At 47.3% G+C, this 22,900-nt stretch overlaps 1 protein-coding gene across 1 annotated transcript in view; it reads right to left on the bottom strand.

Moving 5' to 3' along the window:
- The window catches only part of rsph10b (radial spoke head 10 homolog B), a 24,584-nt gene extending 1,684 nt beyond the window's left edge, over positions 1–22,900 (bottom strand). The window contains exons 1-18 of the mRNA XM_056297576.1: positions 22,779–22,900; positions 21,119–21,194; positions 20,909–20,977; positions 20,647–20,820; positions 19,977–20,062; positions 19,755–19,875; positions 17,906–18,082; positions 14,507–14,657; positions 14,257–14,351; positions 13,990–14,179; positions 10,420–10,422; positions 9,773–9,881; positions 4,192–4,271; positions 3,949–4,097; positions 2,481–2,588; positions 2,038–2,190; positions 992–1,088; positions 390–497 (exon numbers count right to left, since the gene is read on the bottom strand). Coding sequence (XP_056153551.1) covers positions 390–497; positions 992–1,088; positions 2,038–2,190; positions 2,481–2,588; positions 3,949–4,097; positions 4,192–4,271; positions 9,773–9,881; positions 10,420–10,422; positions 13,990–14,179; positions 14,257–14,351; positions 14,507–14,657; positions 17,906–18,082; positions 19,755–19,875; positions 19,977–20,062; positions 20,647–20,820; positions 20,909–20,977; positions 21,119–21,194; positions 22,779–22,900 — 2,068 coding nt within the window. The remainder of the gene's footprint in view (positions 1–389; positions 498–991; positions 1,089–2,037; positions 2,191–2,480; positions 2,589–3,948; positions 4,098–4,191; positions 4,272–9,772; positions 9,882–10,419; positions 10,423–13,989; positions 14,180–14,256; positions 14,352–14,506; positions 14,658–17,905; positions 18,083–19,754; positions 19,876–19,976; positions 20,063–20,646; positions 20,821–20,908; positions 20,978–21,118; positions 21,195–22,778) is intronic.

Raw genomic sequence — 22,900 nt, 5'->3', positions numbered from 1 at the left:
TACCACACCTCCTCTCTCGGCACCCTGTCATAAGCTTTCTCTAAATCCACAAAGACACAATGTAACTCCTTCTGACCTCCTCTATACTTCTCCATCAACATTCTCAAAGCAAACATCACATCTGTGGTGCTCTTTCATGGCATGAAACCATACTGCTGCTGCTGATCATCACCTCTCCTCTTAACCTAGCTTCTATTACTCTTTCATCATCACCTCCCCTCTTAACCTAGCTTCTATTATGCTTTCCCATTGTGATGACTGATAAACGAGGAATTCTTCTGATTGCTTCATGTGCAACACTACTGATAGGAATTAACAACACCTTTTCATCTTTGCTTGTATGACAGAAATAATTGTGCATCAGAAAAGACTCACACAGTTCAACATACCGTTGCTGGTTAAGCGGGGAGAGTAACTGGTTGGCGTAGCTTGCAGTACAGAGTCCCTCTGTGAAGAAAGCTCTCCAGACTCAGAGGATGACAGATGTGTGGTCGTCTCTGAGAAACACAAATACAAAAACAGATCAGGATTCTCTTACTGAGCTTTTAAAGGGAAAAAAAGCGTCTTTATTAGGATTTGACGAGGATACATCACACGTTTTAGATTTATCTCTTGTTTTAGTGTGGCTTGAGTCAAAAACGCAATACAGAAATGAGTCACAAGCTGCTGTTCTCTAACCTGCCCACGACACATTTAAACTCATTCAGAGTCCAAATGAGTTGTGTTTCATATTCTGGGAATGCAGTTTATTTTCTCAATGAAAACTGTGCCAGGACCCATTCAATAAACATGCAGGCAAATGCAAGTTGTATTCGGATCCACTAGTCAGCTCAGTTAAAACTAAAAGGTTCGGAAGAATGGGGTAATTGCCCGGGTACAACTGGGGAGAAAAATCCAAAAAACTAAAAGGTACAGTGTAAATAAACTCCGGCAATATGACAAATCCTCTCTAGAAGTTCTTGTCCTATAATGAACGGGGTGAAAAACCAACCGGCTGTTTGAGACTGGATGTGGACTGCAGTCTGGAGATTGACACCCTTCATGTCTTCAGGAGTGGAAACCTGCTGGATGTGGCTGAATTTCCCCATCTGCAAGACATTTCATTCACCAAGTAAATACCGGATGTACTGCTGATTTAAATGACTTATAAACCCACAGCAAGTTTACCAGTACTGACATGCAGGCAGAGATACTGACACGCTTGCTGACTGCACTAATCGAGTGCTAAACGGTCATTACAGCTCAGTCTTGGCTACATGTTCAAAACTACATTAGCTTTGCCATTTTGTTTTTGTACTGTAGAGGATTTTGCTTAGTCTACATAACAGTCTTATTTGGGAAAAGGACATCACTGCAACACCAGATTCTTTCAAAGACAAAAACAAAGTCAAAGGAAAAACAGGTGACGCGAGGATGGGCCACAGGGAGTGAAGCTAGCCTAACGTGGGCCAGAGGGAGTGAAGCTAGCCTAACGTGGGCCACAGGGAGTGAAGCTAGCTTAACGTGGGCCACAGGGAGTGAAGCTAGCTTAACGCGGGCCAGAGGGAGTGAAGCTAGCTTAACGTGGGCCACAGGGAGTGAAGCTAGCCTAACGTGGGCCACAGGGAGTGAAGCTAGCCTAACGTGGGCCACATGGGGTGAAGCTAGCCTAACGTGGGCCAGAGGGAGTGAAGCTAGCCTAACGTGGGCCAGAGGGAGTGAAGCTAGCCTAACGTGGGCCACAGGGAGTGAAGCTAGCCTAACGTGGGCCAGAGGGAGTGAAGCTAGCTTAACGTGGGCCACAGGGAGTGAAGCTAGCCTAACGTGGGCCAGAGGGAGTGAAGCTAGCTTAACGTGGGCCACAGGGAGTGAAGCTAGCTTAATGTGGGCCACAGGGAGTGAAGCTAGCTTAACGTGGGCCACAGGGAGTTAAGCTAGCTTAACGTGGGCCAGAGGGAGTGAAGCTAGCCTAACGTGGGCCAGAGGAAGTGAAGCTATTTAACGGAACAAAAGAGCAGTTGTGTCAGTAGACAGAGGAAGAGGTTGAAAGGATCTGACCGACTGGGTGAGAAGGCTCTGGGAGAGTAGGAGGCTCTCGCTGGCTCCCTCCTCTGGTGAACTCCCAATGACCTCCAGACTGGAACAGACAGCTGGCTGACTGCTCACCTGAGAACACCCCAGGAGAACCTCAAAGAACTCAAGGAATGTGATCTATGGCAAAAGAGAAGAACATGCGAGTTTACATGGTAGGAACTAAGACTTTACATGACCAAGATGATGACTAGACAATTGGCCAAGCGAGCCAGAGTTAATGTGAGAGAGAGAACAGAACAGATGGAGTCCACACATGAGAAGGAGTCACTGGCTGACCAAAGACAGGACGACTAAGCCAACAGGCTGTCTTACTGAAGCAGAGCTGTTGAAGTATGAGTCAAGAACAGACGAGAAAATCCATCAATCAATGACTTGATGTGGAAAGCAGTGAGGCGACGCGAGCCCACCTCTTGATCCAGGTTGCAGTGGGACCGGCTGCCAGCATCCAGCTCCTCTGCGGTCATGATCTCCAGTAACCTTCTGGTGGTCAGATTACTGTCAAACAGACCGAGATCCTGACAGCGTTGAAAAAAACAAAGACCAAGATGAGTCAAATACAACACGACACAAAACATCACATCACTTCAGGCATGTGGCTGAAATCCCTCACTACGTGAGTCATGGACAGATGCATCTTCTGCGTACGCTGTGCCGAATGTTTCAGGGGGAATATTCATCAGGTTGGGATTGTTCTAGATATGATTTCATTTTCCAGATTGCACAATGTTAAACAGTGGTTTTCAAACCTGTCCTCTAGGACCCTCAGGAAGGGAGTTCACGTTATCTCAGGTCTAAAAACCAGTTTGGTTGTCTAGAATACCCCCCCCCCCCCATTGTACCTGGCCAATCCCCCTGCTCTCTGAGTCGCTGCTCCACCCCCTCTGCCGATGCGGGGAGGGCTGCAGACTACCTCCTCCTCCCGACTACCTCCTCCCATACATGTGGAATCACCCACCGCTTCTTTTCACCTGACAGTGAGGAGTTTCACCAGGGGGATGTAGAGTGTGGGAAGATCCCGTTATTCCCCCCTGTTCCCCCTCCCCCCCGAACAGGCGCCCTGACTGACCAGAGGAGGCGCTAGTGCAGCGACCAGGAAACTTACCCACATCTGGCTTCCCACCCACAGACACAGCCAATTGCGTCTGTAGGGACACCCGACCAACCTGGAGGTAACACGGGGATTCGAACCGGCGATCCATGTTGGTACGCAACGGAATAGACCGCTACGCCACCCAGATGCCCCATTCCATTATAATTGCGTTATCCTTTTTCAAGGTTGTATTGTGTAAACTGTGTAAACACACCATCATGTCACGTTGTGCGTCTTGGGAGAGAGATCCTCCTCTGTTGCTCTCTCTGAGGTTTCTCCCTACTGTTCCTCCCTGTTAAAGGAGGTTTTTGTGCCTTATCCGATGTGAGGGTCTAAGGACAGGATGTTGTGTTAAGTCAAGTCAATTTTATTTGTATAGCCCAATATCACAAATTACAAATTAGCCTCAGGGGGCTTTACAGCAACCCAACATCCTGTCCTTAGACCCTCACATCAGATCAGGAACACCTCCCTAAAAACTTTTAACAGGGAGAAAAAATAGGGAGAAACCTCAGGGAGAGCAACAGAGGAGGATCTCTCTCCCAAGACGCACAACATGCAATGATGTTGTCTTTACAGTTTACACAACACAACATTGAAAGAGGATAAGAATTATAATGGAACTATGAAATGTATAAAGAATATGATGCGCAGGATGCCAAGCGGCACAAGTGTTGCTGTAAAGTCCCTGAGGCACATGTGTAATGTGTGATGTTGGGCTGTACAAATAAAACTGACTTGATTAGTGAGTTCCATGTTCACAGACAGACCCCAGCTGGCCCTACCTTGAACATCCAGACCAAGTGTCGGCAGGTGACGGTGTGGTCAGTCCTGAGGGCTGAACTGACCATACTCAGGTCCCGGTAGATGACCCAGCATCTCTCTATATAGTTCCCAGCAACCACTGCATGGACCACATTACTGAACAGATGCCCTGTATCAACAGGCCTAATGTTAATGGCCACCACACTGATAACTCTGGTTGTGTAGATGTGTGTAGATGTGTATGTACTCATGTGTGTCAGCACCTTTTACATTCTTTGCATTAGGAAGAATGTTCTCCTTCATCATCTTGGAAAAGCACATGGCCAGGATGTTGTGTGAAGTCCTGGGACAAGGAGAGAAACTCTGATATTAGAGGACAAAATATATACACGGTCCAACTTTCAATCAGCGTGTTTGCTCCTTTCTGGTTCTTTTGGTTTGTGCCTTGGTCGACACGCTTAAACAACAAGAGTCCAGAGTTCCTTCTTTTGTCACTTTTATTTCCTGTTCTCAGTTGGACACCTCTGTTCTCCAGAACAGATGAGGTGCTCTGACCAGATGATGTAAAGAGGGGCACACATCAAGACATGAAGAAAGGAAAATTTACTGTATTCAGCAGCCAAAAAACCGTGTGGCTACAAAACCAGAAGAGCACCACTTAACTGCCAGCTCTGCCCTTACACGCCAGCTGACGCCACCTACAGTTCGCTACCACCTCAGTCAACTGGCTGGTTGTCCAAGGGAAGGTCAGCCTCAATCAGCTGACTGTCAAAGAGGCTGTCAAACGGGGAGTGTCCACCCTACACTTCACAACAGCAATTAACCACCACCCAATGAATCTGTGATATTTCGGGGTTTTTTTTTAACATAATACATCAAATTATCAAAATCATAAATTTGGCTCCAACTATATATTTATTTTTTTTTGATTGCCCCCCCCCCACTTTTTTCCCCAATTGAATTTGGCCAATTACCCCACTCTTCTAAGCCATCCCAGTCGCTGCTCCACCCCCTCTGCCGATCCGGGGAGGGCTACAGACTACCACATGCCTCCTCCAAGCCGCTTCTTTTCACCAGTGAGGAGTTTCAGTTTCACCTCTCTTCTGCACTCCCCGTTACTTTGGACAGTTGACCCCCAATTGTTTAAACTCATCCACCTTCATCACCTCTACTCCTTGCATCCTCACCATTCCATTCGGCTGTCCCCCCTCTCATTCTGGCATAGGTATTCCGTCTTGCTCCTACTGACTTTCATTCCTCTCCTCTCCAGTGCATACCTCCACCTCTCCAGGCTCTCCTCCACCTGCTCCATACTCTCACTACAGATCACAATGTCATCCACAAACATCATAGTCCATGGAGACTCCTGCCTGATCTCGTCCGTCAACCTGTCCATCACCATTGCAAACAAGAAAGGGCTCAGAGCCGATCCTTGATGTAATCCCACCTCCACCTCTAACCCATTTGTTATTCCGACCACACTTTACCACTGTCACACTATAAACGATACCACTAACAATAAAAAAACAGAGAACAAAACAAGAAAGCACAATTAACAACAATCCATCCAAGTACTACACCGTCAATTAAAGTGCAATTTCATTTCAATGTTGACAGCTGGTGTCTGTCAACGGGTGACCAGCACTGATTGGGGGGGGGGGTAAAGAGTAGGTGGGTAGTGGGGGGGCATGACTGTGGAGGGGACACAGTTTGTTAATGATCCTGACTGCTTGTGGGTAGAAGCTATTTAGCATTCTGCTGGATTTAGCACAGATGCTGCTGTACCTCTTCCCAGACCGCAGGAGGGAAAACAGGTTGTGAGAAGATGGTGGAGATCCTCAATGATGCTGGAGCCTCAATGATGCTGGAGGCTCTCTAACAGGAAGGAGAGAGGGGCACAAATTATCTTGCTAGCGGTCTTCACTATCCTGTTCAGTCGCTTTGCAGTCAACAAACCAGGAAGTGAGACTGTATGTTAGAATGCTTTCAATGGTGCCCCTGTAGAAGGTGGTGAAGGCTAGAATGGGGAGGCGTGCCCTTTTAAGTCTCCGGAGGGGATGCAGCCGCTGTTGGGCCTTTTTAACAATGGCCAACGTGTTAATGGTTGAGGTCAAGTCATCCGCCAGGCGCACTCCCAGGAACTTGATGTTACTGATCCTCTCCACAGTGGCGCCATCAATGGTCGCCGGCGTATGATGATGCCTGCCGGCTCTCCTGAAGTCAATCACCATCTCTTTTGTTTTACTTATATTCAGGGAGAGGTTATGGGATTTGCACCACACCATTGGCTGCTCCACCTCCATCCTGTATACAGATTCATCATTATTGCTGACGAGACACACTGCAAACTTGACGATGTGGTTGGTGTCAAATTTGGTAGTACAGTCATGGGTTAGCGGGGTGAACAAGAGGGGGCTCAGGACGCAGCCCTGGGGTGAACCTGTCCTTACTAAGATGGAATTTGATGTGTGGCTACCCACCCTGACTGTCTGCTGCCTCCACGTCAGGAAGTCGAGGACTCATTCGCAGGTGCCAGTGTCCACATCCAGCAACCTCAGCTTCTCCACCAGTTGTTGTGGTATGATGGTATTAGATGTCGAGCTGAAATCGATGAAGAGGATCCTGGCGCAGGTGTTCTTTCCTTTCTGGTATGACAAAGTGAGGTGCAGTGTGGTAGAGATCGCATCTTCTGTGGATCGGTTGGCTCTACATGAAAACTGTAGGGGATCTAGGTTTGCAGTGAGGCAGGCCTTGATGTGCTGCACGACAAGCCACTCAAAGCCCTTCATAACTTTGGGAGTGAGGGCCACAGGGCAGAAGTCATTCATACTGGCTGGGTTTGACTTTTTGGGCAGGGGAATGATGGTGGCACTTTTGAGGCAGTTGGGCACTACTGCTACTGAGCGAGGTGTTGAAGATGTCTGCAAAAACATCTTTCTGCTGCTCTGTGCAGTCCTTAATAAGACGCCCAGGCATGTTGTCCAGCTCCACAGCTTTGCATGGGTTGATGCTGGCAAAGGCCTTCTTTACCCCAGCTGTAGACAGCTGGAGTACTTGGTCGCTTGGTGATGGATGAAGTGTCCGTGCCTGCCTGTTGTTGGTTACCTCAAAACGTGCAAAAAAGTCATTTAGTTTGTCTGGTAGGGAGGGGTCTTTATTGCATGCCTGCGGGGGTGGGGGCTTGTAGTCAGTTATTGCTTGAGAACCTTGCCACAAGCGCCGTGTGTCTTTATTATCAGAGAAGTGGCTGTTGAGTTTTTGTCCATATAGCCTCTTCACCTCCTTAATACCCTGGGACAGAGTTGCTTGGCCAGTCTGTATGTTGCAGTGTCTCCAGATCTGAATGCAGCATTTCGGGTTCTCAGCGATGAATGGACCTCCCCATTAAACCAGGGTTTCTGGTTGGCCCGCTTCTTGATAGTTTTGACCACAGTCACATCATCTATGCACTTGTGTAGCCTATGACAGACTCGGTGTATTCCTGCAAGTCAGTGACATTGTTGTATGTTGCTGCCACTTTGAAAATGTCCCATTATATGTTTTCAAAGCAGTCCTGCAGTGATGGAATTGCCTCCTGTGGCCACATTTGGACTTCTGTGAGCACTGGTTTCTATCGTTTCACCCAAGGGCTGAATGCTGGAGTCAGCATAATAGTTAGGTGATCAGAGCTGCCAATGTGAGGGAGGAGGTCTGCTTTATAGGAGTTCTTAATGTTTGTGAAAAACTATGTCTAATGTGTTATCACCCCTTGTTGCAAAACTCACATGCTGGTAAAACAGACTGGAGACTTGACTGGTTAAAATCTCCTGCAGTAATGAAGAATGCGTTGGGGTGAGCCATCTGTTATTTGCTGGTGGTGTTGTAGAGTTCATTCATAGCCTCCTTCACATTAGCACTTGGTGGTACACAGACTGCCACAATGACAGTCGCTGTCGGCTCCTGTGGGAAGTAAAAGGGTCGGCACTTCACCGTCATGAACTATGTGCGGTGAACAGAGTGTAGAAACTACCTCAGCATCTTAGCACCATGATTTGTTGATGTAAATGGCCAGGCCGCCTCCCTGGAGCTTTCCAGATTGCGAGGCGACTCTGTCTGCTCTGTGGAGTGTAAGCCCATCCAGCTGAATCAAGGTGTCTGTGATGTTTTCATTTAGCTACATCACGGAGACACAGCAGGTCCTCACGCTGCGCTGGGAAGCTCTCAGAAGTCTGATATAGTCCATGCTGCTGTCCAGGGAACAAATGTTAGCCAGCACGACTGTCAGAACTGCCGGTTTGGTTGGGTTAGCAGTTAGCCTAGCTTGCACACATCCGTGCTTGCCCCGCTTCCACATCCTGTCACACCGCTTTCGGTGTTTCCTCTGGGGCGCAGCTCCGGGCAAGGTCGTGGTCTTTGGGCCCACTGGACGTAGCAGACCAAGCTCACTCAGCTGATTTAACATCAGCCCTCCCAGCCAGTGTTTCTTATTGCTATTGTCCAAAAGAAACTGACGATCATAGACATATTTCCCTCACACTCCACACGATGACACAAATTTAGAAGTAGACATGGACAATACTGCATAGTCGGTGCTCGGTGAGGCCGCCGAAAACGTCAGTCGCACCGCCATCTTTATATATGTGTTGATGATCCATCCATCCATCCATCCATCCTTTATCTAAACCGCTTATCCTGCTCTCAGGGTCGCAGGGATGCTGGAACCTATCCCAGCAGTCACTGGGCGGCAGGCGGGGAGACACCCTGGACAGGCTGCCAGGCCATCTCTCACACACACACACACACAAATTCATATCTAGGGGCAATTTAGTACGGCTGATTCACCTGACCTGTCTGGTGAAATATAAATATATATAATATATAAATAATAAAATGAAACAGTTAATTATAAAACTGGCAGCATGGTGGTGCAGTGGTTAGTGCGGTCACCTCACAGCAAGAAGGTCCTGGGTTCGAGCCCCGGGGTAGTCCAACCTTGGGGGTCGCCCCAGGTCGTGGAGTTTGCATGTTCTCCCCGTGTCTGCGTGGGTTTCCTCCGGGGGTCCGGTTTCCTCCCACAGTTCAAAGACATGGAGGTCAGGTGACTCACTGTACTAAATTGTCCCTAGGTGTGAATGTGTGTGTATGTGTTGACCCTGTGATGGACTGTCCGCCTTGTCCAGGGTGTCTCCCCACCTGCTGCCCAGTGACCCCGAGTAAGGATAAGCGGTTTGGGTAATGGATGGATGGATGGATGAATGATAAAACAGCGTTCACAGGAACGGATGAGGCTGATCACCAAGGCTACTGTAAATACTCTGGCTAAAACTGGTCTGATCTGTGTTGGCAAGCTACCAAGTCAAATTCCTCACATGTGCAAATGAACTTTTTTCCCTCTTTTTCTCCCCAGTTGTATCCAGCCACTTACCCCACTCTTCCAAGCAGCCCAGGTCGCTGCTTCACCCCCTCTGCTGACCCGCGGAGGGCTGCAGACTACCACATGCCTCCTCCCATACATGTGGAGTCACCAGCCGCTTCTTTTCATCTGACATTGAGGAGTTTCACCAGGGGGACGTAGCGCGTGGGAGGATCACAGTTCCCCCTCCCCCCTGAACAGGTGCCCTGACTGACCAGAGGAGGCGCTAGTGCAGCGACCAGGACACATACCCACATCTGGCTTGCCACCCGCAGACACGGCCAATTGTGTCTGTAGGGACGCCCGACCAAGCCGGAGGTAACACGGGGATTCGAACCGGAGTTCCCCGTGTTGGTAGGCAACGGATTACACCACCACGCCACCCGAATGCCCCGTGCAAACGAACTTCTAATAAAAAGATTCCCCTGTTAGGAAACAGTTCCACTGCTTACTGTTGGTCTTCATGATAGGCGTGGTGGGCGATGGTCACCAGAGCGCTGAGAAGCTTACGGGGCAGCACGGAACTAAAGGGAGAGTGAATCTCATCTGAGGGAAGGTCGTCTGAAGAACACAGAACATGGAAGCACACACACACACACACACACACACACCCCTTTAGTTAGCATACAGATCTAACAGGGTTTTGGATGACATTAAATGGCTTATCAGAAATGGACTTACAGTAAAAAGTGAAAGTGGCTGCACAGGAGGTCTTCGTTTTTAAAAAGAACAGTGTCTAGAACTTCCCTCTCCGTCTTACAACCTGGATCATAGTCATGGTGGTGTTGCCATCAAACATTGTTTTTACAGCTTTGAGATCTACTTTTATGATTAAGGTTTATTGTCATTCCACTTGGTGGGTGAGACCTTAACGGCAACACTGCGGCATTCTGGGGGGAAATATGGGGCGCAGTAAGCCCACACAATGGCCGATGATCGTTCAGGCGTGAGCTTTGTATCATGGAAACGGCAGCATTATTCCTCCCTCCTCGAGACAAAGGACCAGAATACAGTGGTGAGCTGTAATCTATGTGCGGGAAGGAAAACCTCGTCCACCGCCAAGAACAGCAATTCTAATCCCCTGAAGCACCTAGCAAACCAGCTCGCTTCTACTGAGCTAGTTGCCAAAGAACCCAGCGCAGCCAACACCGGTGACCCGGGTGCAGCCCACGTTAGCTCGGCTGACCAAGGAGGAGCCGCTCCACCCAAACAGCCAAGGCTTGATTTTAACTCGCCCTCTGCTCCACAGTCTGTAAGCCAGGCAGAACTAAACAGACTGACTGCAAGGTATGTTGCTGAAGACATGCCTCTGCAGTGGCGGCTGGTGCTAACAATTTTGGGCGGGCGCAATTTACCTTGGCGCAGCACACTTTAATGTCCACACAGTCACAGAGTTATTGAGACATAGGCTACACTGTCCTTCTCAATAACTCTTGACTGTGTGGACATTAAAGCAGCCATCAACAGTTGAGTCTGTTGCCTTCAGGTAACTAACTAGCAAAACACCAGTGAGAAGAGCGGGGGGGCCACCACCCAGAAAGACGTTTAACAAATACCTGGATGACAAATATGCTAAAATGGAGGTCGAGCTGAAAAAAGCATTTCAGGAGTTAGACCATGTCTCCACCACAGCAGACATTCGGACTGCGCATAATAAAAGTTGTCTTGGTGTAACCGCACATTGCATAAATCCTCACAACATGCAACATGGGAAAGCAGTGCCAGCATGCAGGAGATTTAAGGGTCGCCCTACGTATGACAGTATTGCAAGTGAGCTCGATATCATCCACTCATCCCATGGCCTGTCATGACATCACAGCAGCGGTCACAGATAATGGCGCTAACTTCGTCAGGGCCTTTCAAGTGTACCAGCCACCCGAGGACTCTGCAGAAGAGGAGGATGAGGTGACTTTTACAGACATCGGGGATGTGCTGCTCAATGGTGCTGACGACATGATTCCTTTACCTCCACATCAGAGATGTGCACCCCACACATCTCATATCATGCACTGATGTGGGGAAGTGGCTGGTGTCAACACCTGAAATGAAAGCCATGTACAGACACGCTAGCACAAAATGTGCAGGGCTGTGGAACAAGGCGAGTCGGTCCGCAGCAGCCTCGGAGAGCGTGGATGACGTTATTGCAAAGAGGCTACTAGTACCGTGCACAGCTAGGTGGAATTCGTTTTACGCTGCCCTGGGTTGAATTCCTGAGATACCTATGGTCGAGTTGAACACCATCTCCTTCAACCTACAGATGAAGTGTATCAGTGAAAGGGAACATCAGTTTCTCAGAGTATTGTGCTGCCATGACGCCACTTACTGTGGCACTGGACATTCTTCAGGGAGAAGACCATTGTTTTTATGGCACACTGCTACCCACACTGGACACACTGACACGCCAAGACTCTGGAATTGAAGAATGGACTGCAAAGCCTTGTTGGCCTACCGGATGCAATTGTCCAGGTAAGAGCTGTTACCTCTGTTTGCATTTATCATTAATTTAATCAATCAAACACCCAAGTGCATTTTATTGATGTCACTCATATGGGTGTATAGGCTACGTGTGATTGATATGTAGCCTATAGACGTATGCTGTATGAGACACTTTTAGGACAATTAACCTGCAAAGCCTTTTAGCTGTAATAAATACAACATACGGGCTAGGCCTACACATGTTTTCATTGAATTAAAATACATTATGAAACTATGTCATGTATAATGCAACATTTTTAAACTATACTCAATGTATGATGCCCTGTTATATACGTGTCACTTCAGGCAGTCACAACAAGATTTGCACGAGTTCTTGAAAGTGAAGGTGCTGTCCTGGCTGCTGTGAGACTACCGAAGTTCAGGCTTCGTTGGTTGCTTGACCAGGAGTGGAAGGACCAGGCAAAGGCCAGTCTGGTAGTAGAGTGCCGAACATGTCCTGGAGCAGGAGCAGCAACCAGGTAAAACCAACGCAACACAGCACAGGTTCTACCAAAGAGGAGGAGTTGTTTTCCTTTGACGAGGATGAAGATATTCCACTGCTGAAGCTGAAGTAGCCCATTACCTCAAATCAGGAGCGACAGGGATAGACACCGAATCAATTTCAAATGATAAAGAAAATATCTCTTAAACATAATGCAGCCACGCCCTCCAGTGCCCCAGTACAGACTCTTCAGCCTGGGAAACCTGATTCCCTCTCCAAAGAGGAACAGCCTATCAGACCAAACGTTTGAGAAGCTTCTCCTCTTGAGGTACAATCGTTGGTTTGAGAGCTAAGATGTTGAGGAGCTTGGAAAACTTCCAGCTGCAATCGACAAAGTGGTCTTTTTGTGGGGAAAATACTGATATGATGGATATTTGGAGAGAGGGCGTAAATGAAAACTGCCCCTGCTGGACTAAAGACTAAAGAGACCAAAACAGAGCCAGAGAAAGACACACACACACACACACACACACACACACACACACACACACACACACACACACACACACACACACACACACACACACACACACACTTCAGTGAGAAGGTTAGTGTGTAGTGTAAGAACAGAACTTTGAGGTGTGACATGTAGGTCACTGGCCAGAGATCCGCTAGCCTGGTTGGATAGCTTTTGTTAAGCATTACACATCCAGACCTTGCTGCCTTACTGAGAAGCATCTCCAGGTGGCTGTACAGTTTTTCCTCTCGAGGATGAACACTTTTCTTAAATGTGCCACCATTAAGTTTGTCCACCATTACTGATTTCTTAAGCCGAGTGGCCAGATGTGAGATAAATACTTTTTGTTAAACCATTACTGTGTGTTATTCGTCTTTGTGAGGCTGAAAATACTTAAGTTTGTCCAACATGATTGAATATCCTGTTGGTGAATGGAGTTCAGTTGACGTGAATTTCTCTGTTCATGTTACAAAGGAGGATGAACCACAGTGTGTTGTGTTTTTGTTGTAGTATGATATTTGCATACATCTAGTGATGCACTTGTCTTGGACACATCTTCAGTGATGGTACCTTTTTTGTAAACAACTTTTATTTCATTAGGCCTGTCATTTGATAAGAAGTTACTGTCAAATGTCTGAGGAACGGTATATTATGTATTTAAGTTTTACACTGCCAAAGAGTGTAGTTGTCATTTAATTTTACACTGCTAAGAGTGTAGTTGTCATTTAATTTGTTTTGTACACTGCCAAAATAGTGTAGTTATTTAATTTTACACTGCTGAAAGAGCGCACTAATACTTGATTTGAGGCGACAATAAATGTGCCAAAATTATCAAAAGTTTCAAAACATCTATTGTGTTTCATTGTTCCATGACTTCCTTTTCATTATAGTGATAATGGCTACGACAAGATGAAATTTGAGCGTTGTCTTGTCTCACACTATGCCACAGCAACACAAAAATAATGTGTACATTAATAAGAGTATACTGAAGCAAAAAAAAAAGTAACGCAAAAGTTACTTTCCCTAGTACCCAATTACTTTTATAATGCAGTAACTCGGTTACAGTTACTGCTCTCAAAAGTAACTAATTACTAATTTTCAGTAACTTGCCCAACACTGGTACTCATCATTTTTAAGTTACTTTGATCATTAAAATTCTAACCTGAATTACTGTAATCTAACTACGACCAGTCAGTACAAGACATGGAGGGAGGGTAGATCCAAGTCTGTCTCACCACTGATGAGGCGGTCTATCTGGACCAGCGTGGTGCCGTGATGGTGGATGTGACAGTCTTTGAGAAGGCGCCAGAGCTGCAGGCGAGACAGCAGGAAGGTGTTGTCGGGGGAGTGGCCCCGGCCGAGGCTGCTGTACAAACTGTAGATGGACCGCAGCTCACCAATGTGCCTCAGCACCACAAACTCCAACTGTTAAATACAAAAATGAGGGTCAGTTCAGAAACCAGAGGGTCCTACTGATGTCTGGCGACCGTGTTGCATCTGACCTGTTTTAATTCTGTCTCTCTTCGGCTCTTGGGAAATTTTTCCAGAAGAGAGTCGATGTCAAGAGCCATGTCTGCTCCAAGCATCAATGGCTCACTTCCTGTGCCTGATAGCCTCTGTCGAAATCTACCTACAGCAACATGTAAATACTACCTTCAGAACTGAGACTGTGTAGAGTTTGGTACCTCACCTCTGGATCACAGACGCCATTTGCTGTTAAGTCCCTGATGCTTAACTGAACATCTCAGAAGGAGTTAGCATGTTTACCAAGAGGAGTGCAAGTTCTGATTCCGCTCAGGTTTGGGCTTTTGGAGTCATCCAGATGGAATGAAGGGAATTCTGCCATGTGATCGTCCACAAATTCTCCTTCAAAGACACGCCCATTCTTGAATATGAACTTTCCCTATGACACAAACAGTAAAGTAAACTTTAAAATGAATGAGAATGCGGTGGTGTAGCGGTCTAAGCATCGGCTTTGTGTCGATGCAGTTGCCCACTGGGGAGCGGGGTTCGCGCCCCGGTCTCGTCAGATCCGACTATGGCCGGGCTCAATGAAGCAGCAATAATTGGCACCGCTGTCTTGGGGAGGGGGGCGGAGTCGGCTTGTGTTCGTCACATGAATGCGTCTCTGTGTGTGTCGGAAAAAGCAGTGGTTCGGCCTGGAGTCGCCTTGTCACGGAAGTGGCGAGGTGACTCCTTCGAGACTGCCGGCCGGAGAGATGCAGTTGGCGAACGCATGCAGTACGAGGGTGGGTGTTTGAATTAAAATAGGGAGCGATTGGCCACTAAATTGGGAGAAAAAGGGAAAAATCTGAAATAAATAAAAAAAATTAAAAAAAATGAATGAGAATTACATTGTTTAGTCTAGTAAATGAACCAACCCAGCCACTGATTTAAGGCCAGGAGCATCAAAGGTAGGTTCAAACTCTTCTACCATGGTGCGAATGGGAGGAGAAATAGGGTCATGGTAATTCTGAAGGAAGAGTATGTCAAGAGAGCGTTGGAGGTGAAGAGACTATCGAACAGAGTGATGAGTATGAAGCTGAAAATCGAAGGTGTGATAATGAATGTTATCACGCAAATGCCCCACAAGTTGGGTGTGAGATGGAAGACAGAAGAATTCTGGAGTGAGTTGGATGACATGGTGGAGAGGGTACCCCAGCAGGAGAGAGTGGTGATTGGAGCAGATTTCAATGGACATGTTGGTGAAGGGAACAGAGGTGACGAGCAGGTATGGTGTCAAGGAGAGGAATGTGGAAGGACAGATGGTGGTGGGATTTGTAAAAAGGATGGAAATGGCTGTGGTGAATACATATTTCAAGAAGAGCGAGGAACACAGGGTGATATAACAGTGGAGTAAAGTACACACAGGTGGACTATATCTTATATAGGAGGCACAATCTGAAAGGTATTGGAGATTGCAAGGCGGTGACGGGACAGAACATAGATAGGCACCATCGGATGGTGGTCTGTAGGATGACTTTGGAGACCAAGAAGAGGAAGAGAGTGAAGGCACAGCCAAAGATCAAATGGTAGAAGTTGAAGAAGGAATTCTGTTGTGTGGAGTTCAGGCAGGAGTTAAGACAGGCACTGGGTGGTAGTGAAGAGTTGCCGGATGGCTGGGCAACTACTGCAGAAATAGTGAGGGAGACAGCTAGGAAGATACTTGATGTGTCATCAGGTCAGAGGAAGGAAGACAAGGACACTTGGGGGTGGAATGAGGAAGTACAGCAAACAAGAAGTAGGATAGTCAGAGAGATGAAGAAAGTAGACAGGAGTACAAGGAGATGCAGTATAAAGCGAAGAGAGGTGGTGAACACAAAGGAAAAGGCGTATGATGAGTTGTATGAGAGGATAGACACTAAGGAAGGAGAAAAGGACTTGTACCGATTGGCTAGACAGAGGGATCGAGCTGGTAAGAATGTGCAGCAGGTTAGGGTGATCAAGGATAGAGATGGAAATGTGCTGAGAAGGTGGAAGGAGTACTTTGAGGGGCTGATGAATGAAGAAAATGAGAGAGAGAAGGTTGGATGATGTGGGGATAGTAAGTCAGGAAGCGTGGTGGATTAGGAAGGATGAAGTGAGGGCAGCTATGAAGAGGATGAAGTGTGGAAAGGTGGTTAGTCCAGACATACCAGTGGAGGTGTTTAGGAGAGGTGGCAGTGGAGTTTTTAACTATATTGTTTAACACAATCTTGGAAAGAGAGAGGATGCCTGAGGAGTGGAGAAGAAGCATACTGGTACCGATTTTCAAGAACAAGGGTGATGTGCAGAACTGTAGCAACTACAGAGGTATAAAGTTGATCAGCCACAGCATGAAGATTTGGGAAAGAGTAATAGAAGCTAGGTTAAGAGGAGAGGTGATGATCAGCAGCAGCAGTATGGTTTCATGCCATGAAAGAGCACCACAGATGTGATGTTTGCTTTGAGAATGTTGATGGAGAAGTGTAGAGAAGGCCAGAAAGAGTTACATTGTGTCTTTGTAGATTTAGAGAAAGCATATGACAGGGTGCCGAGAGAGGAGGTGTGGTATTGTATGAGGAAGTTGGGAGTGGCAGAGAAGTATGTAGGAGTGGTGCAGGATATGTATGAGGGAAGTGTGACCGTGGTGAGGTGTGTGGTTGGAATGACAGATGGGTTCAAGGTGGAGGTGGGATTACATCAAGGATCGGCTCTGAGCCCTTTCTTGTTTGCAATGGTGATGGACAGGTTGACGGACAAGATCAGGCAGGAGTCTCCATGGACGATGATGTTTGCGGATGACATTGTGATGTGTAGTGAGAGTAGGGTGCAGGTGGAGGAGAGCCTGGAGAGGTGGAGGTATGCACTGGAGAGAAGAGGAATGAAAGTCAGTAGGAGCAAGACAGAATACCTATGCGTGAATGAGAGGGAGGACAGCGGAATGGTGAGGATGCAAGCAGTAGAGTTGATGAAGGCATATGAGTTTAAATACTTGGGGTCAACTGTACAAAGTAACGGGGAGTGCAGAAGAGAGGTGAAGAAGAGAGTGCAGGCAGGGTGGAGTGGGTGGAGAAGAGTGTCAGGAGTGATGTGTGACAGAAGGGTACCAGCAAGAGTTAAAGGGAAGGTTTACAGGATGGTTGTGAGACCAGCTATGTTGTATGGTTTGGAGACAGTGGTACAGTGGATGAAAAGACAGGAGGAGGAGCTGGAGGTGGCAGAGTTGAGGATGATAAGATTGTCACTGGGAGTGATGAAGAAGGACAGGATTAGGAACGAGTATATTAGAGGGACCGCTCAGGTTGGATGGACTGGAGACAAAGTAAGAGAGGCAAGATTGAGATGGTTTGGACATGTGTGGAGGAGAGATGCTGGGTATATTGGGAGAAGGATGCTGAATATGGAGCTGCCAGGGAAGAGGAGAAGAGGAAGGCCAAAGAGGAGGTTTATGGATATGGTGACAGAGGAAGATGCAGAGGACAGGAAGAGATGGAAACGGATGATCAGCGGATCGTTTGTAGTAATAATAATAATCGTAGTAGTAGTCTAGTAAATGAACCCTGCTGTGACAGTTAAATTGTATTTGTGGGAATATGTACATATAGTAGACAGTGAGTAGTGGCTTTGTGACCTTGAATTATAAATGTTAATTGACAATTTGATGAAACTCCACAAACTAAAGACCCTTACTTGTCCGTGTTTTTTATCGTTCCTCCATTCTCCCCGGTAGAGTGCCCCGCTGGCGTAGTAGAAGGTTCCCAGTCCGTGTCTCTTGCCCCGACAGAACTCCCCCTGGTACTCGTTCCTCTGTGGGTACTGAGTCCCATGAATCCTCCTCAGGAACCACGTGTATGTGCCTTCCCCATGCTGATGGAAGGACAGGAGAGAAAGTGTGTGTGTGTGCGTGAAAGGAGGGGTAACATACGTGATCTCCATGAATTAGGATTTCTTTGTCAATCCGAGATGCAGTTTAAAAACTGTGTGTTTTTGTTGCAACCTCCATATTATTGATAACTCTTCCTAAAAGCCTGTAGGTTACCGATTCTGTTCATAATTTAAATGTCAATATAAGACATTAGCCCATACTCACATTTTCAAAGCAAACAAACCGTAGTTTTTAGCCTTTCCTAAAAGGCTAAAAACTTTCCTGTGTGGCAGTTTGGTCTGATTTAATAATAACAACAATAACACATTTCATTTAGAATTCACTTGTCAATGAGAACACATTTCAAAGTGCTACAAGTTAGAAGCAACAGAAAATCACACGAAAGCAAGAAGCATCAAAGAAGCAACTTGCTGGCAAATTACATAAAGCCAAATTCAGACAATTCACAGGTCTACGTGACTTGGCTGGTTTCTAACCAGACACCTGACAGTGAGCCAAGACATTAAGGGGTGTAAACTGAATTCTGGCCCTAATATAATACATCGTATTCAATATCAGTTTTTGGAGGACATACTGTCACGTCGGGAGCAGGAATGGAGGACCCAAATGCAGACAGCAGAGACAGGCTGGGACAGAGCAGATTTCATACACTGTCCTTTCACCTCATGCACTTGCGTACATGAAATGAAACGAAACGGCGTTTTCCCCAGCCCACAGCAGCACAACACAAAGACAACAACACATCCAAAACCACAAGAACACACATATCCAAACCAACACATATGTATATGCAAACTAAAAAATAATAAAAAAAAAAAATCACTGTCCAAGGGAACGAACGCCAGCCAGGAAGACTGTCGGAACCGCCGGTCTACATGGGCTAGCAGTTAGCTTAGCCTGCCCCGCTTCCGCGTCCTGTCAGACCGCCCTCAGCACAGCTCCAGGCAGGGGCCGTGGTCCCCAGGCCCACCGGACGAAGCAGACCAAGCTCTCCCAGCCGATCCAGCGCCAGCTCTCCCAGCCAGACACCATCGACACACCTCCCCGCACTCCTCACGACCACATCAAAAACACCAGTCAACGCCAGGCAAGACCGCCACCAGACCACCCTCTTGTTATTGGAACTGCCGGTCTGCATGTGCTAGCAGTTAGCTTAGCCTGCCCCACTCTCCCAGCCATCAAATGAAGACAAAACTTAGACGCAGACGTGGACAAAGACACTGCATGGACGGTACTGGGTGAGGCCGCCGCAAATGTAAATTCACGCTGTCATCTTCCAACACCAGGGAGTCAAAAGTCCAAGACAACAGGAACGGTACGAAGAGCAAGGAAGGCTGGAGGACAAGACATGAAGCACCAGGCTAACATAACAGTCATACAAAGAGACAGGACAACCAGGGGGACTATAACTGCTGGGGAGCCAATCAGGGCATGGGGAACAGGTGAGCAAACTGACTAGATACAAAAGGAGCAGGAAGATAATTCGACACAGGTGGATGACATTAGGGGATAGCTAATGCTGATGACAGGGGCGGAACAGAAAAGGCAAGACCGGTGAGCCTTCAAAATAAAACAGGAAACGCAGATAACATAACTATGACACATGCAAGAAAGCGGGAGAGAAAGGAAGGGGGCCTAAGTGTGTTTTGGTACCGGGGCTCCGTCCTGCCATGTTCCGCTATACTCCTGTCCCAGGTTCAGCCATCTCATGGTACCGTCTCCATGTCTGCTGTTGTTCTGCCATACGCCCTCATAAACGTTCCCAGAGGGGTAGCTGTGAGAAAGCAGAGGTCATCTTCACGCTCATGGCTTTCACAGGCTACTCAATGAAAACCAAACACGCCTTGTTAATTTCTTTCATCAGGGCATACATACCGTCTCACTCCCCATCCCTGTCTGTTGTTGTTGACCCACTCTCCTTCATACCAGGAAGTAGCATCTTGATTATAATATATTATACCCTAATAATTGTACAACAGTTACATAAGTTAGACATCAAGGCAGAAAACAACATGTGAACAGACCCAGATAGCATCCGGATGTGGACCACTTCAAGCAGTGATGCGGCACTGATGGCCTTCTTCTGGCCCTGACAAAATGGATGTGAGCCTGAAGTGGTCCATATGTATAACAGCAAATATGGCCCAAATATGCCAAATCAAATGTGGGCCTTTTGTGGCAAAGATGCGGTGCTCTGGGCAACATGTGATCTGGATGTGACCCTGAAGTGGCCCGTGTGGTAAATGGTGAATATGGCCCAAATATCACAAAACAAATATGGGCCACCTTTGGCAAATATGTGGCACATGCGGCATTGCTATGGCTTGGTTCTGGCTCAGATCTGGCAAACAGCAGCGGACCGCCCAAGTGCCATCATTCCACGTGGTATGTGTGCCGGATGAAAGTGTGGGGTGTGGGACGGGTCCGGGCCACAGCAGTTTGGCTATCTGGGGAGGTTTTCCCCCCGAACAGACTGCTTTATGATGAAGAATTGTAATATTGCATGACATTGGATAAGTGAAGGCTGATAATTGAAGAAGCATACCTTTCCATGTCTTTTGCCGTGGTGCCATTGTCCTCTGTAAACCACAGAGCTGTCTGCACATTTGTGGCTCCCGACCCCATGGCGGACTGCTGCGTGGACTTGGCCCTGATAGGAGCTGCCATCCAGCCAGGTGTACACCCCACGGCCCATGGGTGTGTTAGACACAAATTCTCCCTGTCAGATTACAAAGGTCAGTTCATTCAAACTTTGATTTGCGGTGTGGTAAAAACATGTCTGTTGTTTTTGCTGTACAGTAGTGTACCTGATACTTCACTCCGTCCTCCCAGGTGTATTCACCTCGTCCATGCATGAGTCCCTCTGAGAACATTCCCTTCATGGAAACACAACATGTATTTCTATTCCGTTTTGGAATGACGGAAACAAATGTGTAATAAATAATACATCAAAAATAAATACGATTCTACACTTGTAACAACTAAGAACGGTGGGTAATTTGGAGATATTGTACCACCTTGTACACACTGCCTCCCTGGAAATATGCAACGCCTTCTCCATGGAGCCGCTCGTTGGACTTTCCCCCCTCATACCTGTCATTGGCACATTATGTCAATGCTTAAAGAAGAGTCACTGACAACATTTGGTTTAAGGAAAAGTCATTACAGCGATGCCAAACCTTAGCTCCCAGGGGAACTCGGGGAAACAGCTGTAACACCCCGTTTACACTTGGTTTTAAAATGCGTTTTTTGCGATCGGATCACAAGCGGGCGGCGCCAAATACAAGTGTGAACAACGTTTTGTGAACCGGTTACTCAGACCACTATCCGAGGTGGTCTGAGACGCATTTGACCACATGTCTTTTGTGGTGTAAACGCTAATGCGTCCTGATGCGGCCACGACAATGACGTCACAGGAAAATACGTCATCGATGCAGGAATAACGTGACATGAGACATGACGTGTAAGGCGCCGCGTTTGACTTGTGCTGTTTGGTGCATGTTGGTCTCTATGCGTTGGTGTTTCTTTTCTTTTCTTCCACCGTTGTTTTGTCTTGAAAGTTGTGTTTTGGTTTGATTTGACTGATAAAGTAGAAGAAAGGGGTCGGGCCGGAAAAGTGCTTAACTCCATCCTAAGCCCTTTTCCAACATGGTCTAGTTATTACTTGTGTTGTTACAGAGAGTTTGCAAAATATGTTCACTATTATTTCCATTTGTTCTGGTATTCCTGCCTGTGTATTTTATTTTGTTATTTTAGCATGTTCGAAATAAAACAAAAAAATCAATCAATCAATCAATCAATCAATCAATCAATCAATCAGTGTGGTGGTTGTTTTGGTAACAGTGCGCCAACTTTCGAAAAAATGGAGAGGGAGGAGGGTGTAGGCCAGTGCTTCTCAACCCAGTCCTCAAGGACCCCCTATCCTGCAGATCTTCATTGTAACCCTGCATAGATAGCCCTGCTTGTACTTACTCGACCAATCATCTCGCAGCACTTAATTATGCAAGGTGTGCAACGTCTGACAAAATTCATTGCTGATTGGTTGAATAACTACAAACAGGTACCTTTTCAGGGTTGCAAAGAAAACATGCAGGATGGGGGGTTTCCTTGAGGGCTGGGTTGAGAAACACTGGTGTAGGTGGTTGGAGGACAAGTGAAACGAGATGCCTGACCTCCACGTGGGCACAAGAAGCGGCCCTGTCAGTCTCACAGCTGGAACAGCAGCCCGCACGCGGACATTCCTGCTTGGAACGTCTTCGAACACCAGCTATTGTTTTCACCGCTAGTCGGCGCCTGACTGGGGCCCTTTGACCTTGTAGCGGAAGTGACGTAACAGTAACGAAATCCGATCCCAAGTGGCGAGCAGGACGCGTTTGGAGACGCATGATGGACACAGGTGCGAACGGAGACGTGCCTCGCTGTCCACTTGTGACCCGATCGCCCAGAACAGAACCCATGTTAAACCCAAGAGTAAGATGTCCAGTCATCACGAACCGTGTCCCCGCCGACTCATATGTGGCGGTGTACGGATGGAAGAGGAATCACCTCAGAAGGATGGTTTTAGAAAGTTCGGGAAGTTCATGCAGCGTCCACCCCCTTTCCTCCCCCGCAGGCTGGCCGCTAAAAGGGTCCGCTTGTGACCAAGAAACGCTTGTCAGATTTGTCTTTCGTCCGGACTCTCGTTCGGCACCCGCGAAGTCCAAATCCGACTCAGAACCCGCAGAGCCACGACTTAGTTCTCTGCTTTTTGTTGCGTCTGATGTCTCCTCAACATCCTTATTTGTATTTCCATTCGCCAT

Source organism: Lampris incognitus, chromosome 17, assembly GCF_029633865.1.
Source record: "Lampris incognitus isolate fLamInc1 chromosome 17, fLamInc1.hap2, whole genome shotgun sequence".
Taxonomy (NCBI): domain Eukaryota; kingdom Metazoa; phylum Chordata; class Actinopteri; order Lampriformes; family Lampridae; genus Lampris; species Lampris incognitus.
Note: the sequence above shows the minus strand (reverse complement) of the source record. Positions and strands in the feature narration are given on the sequence as shown.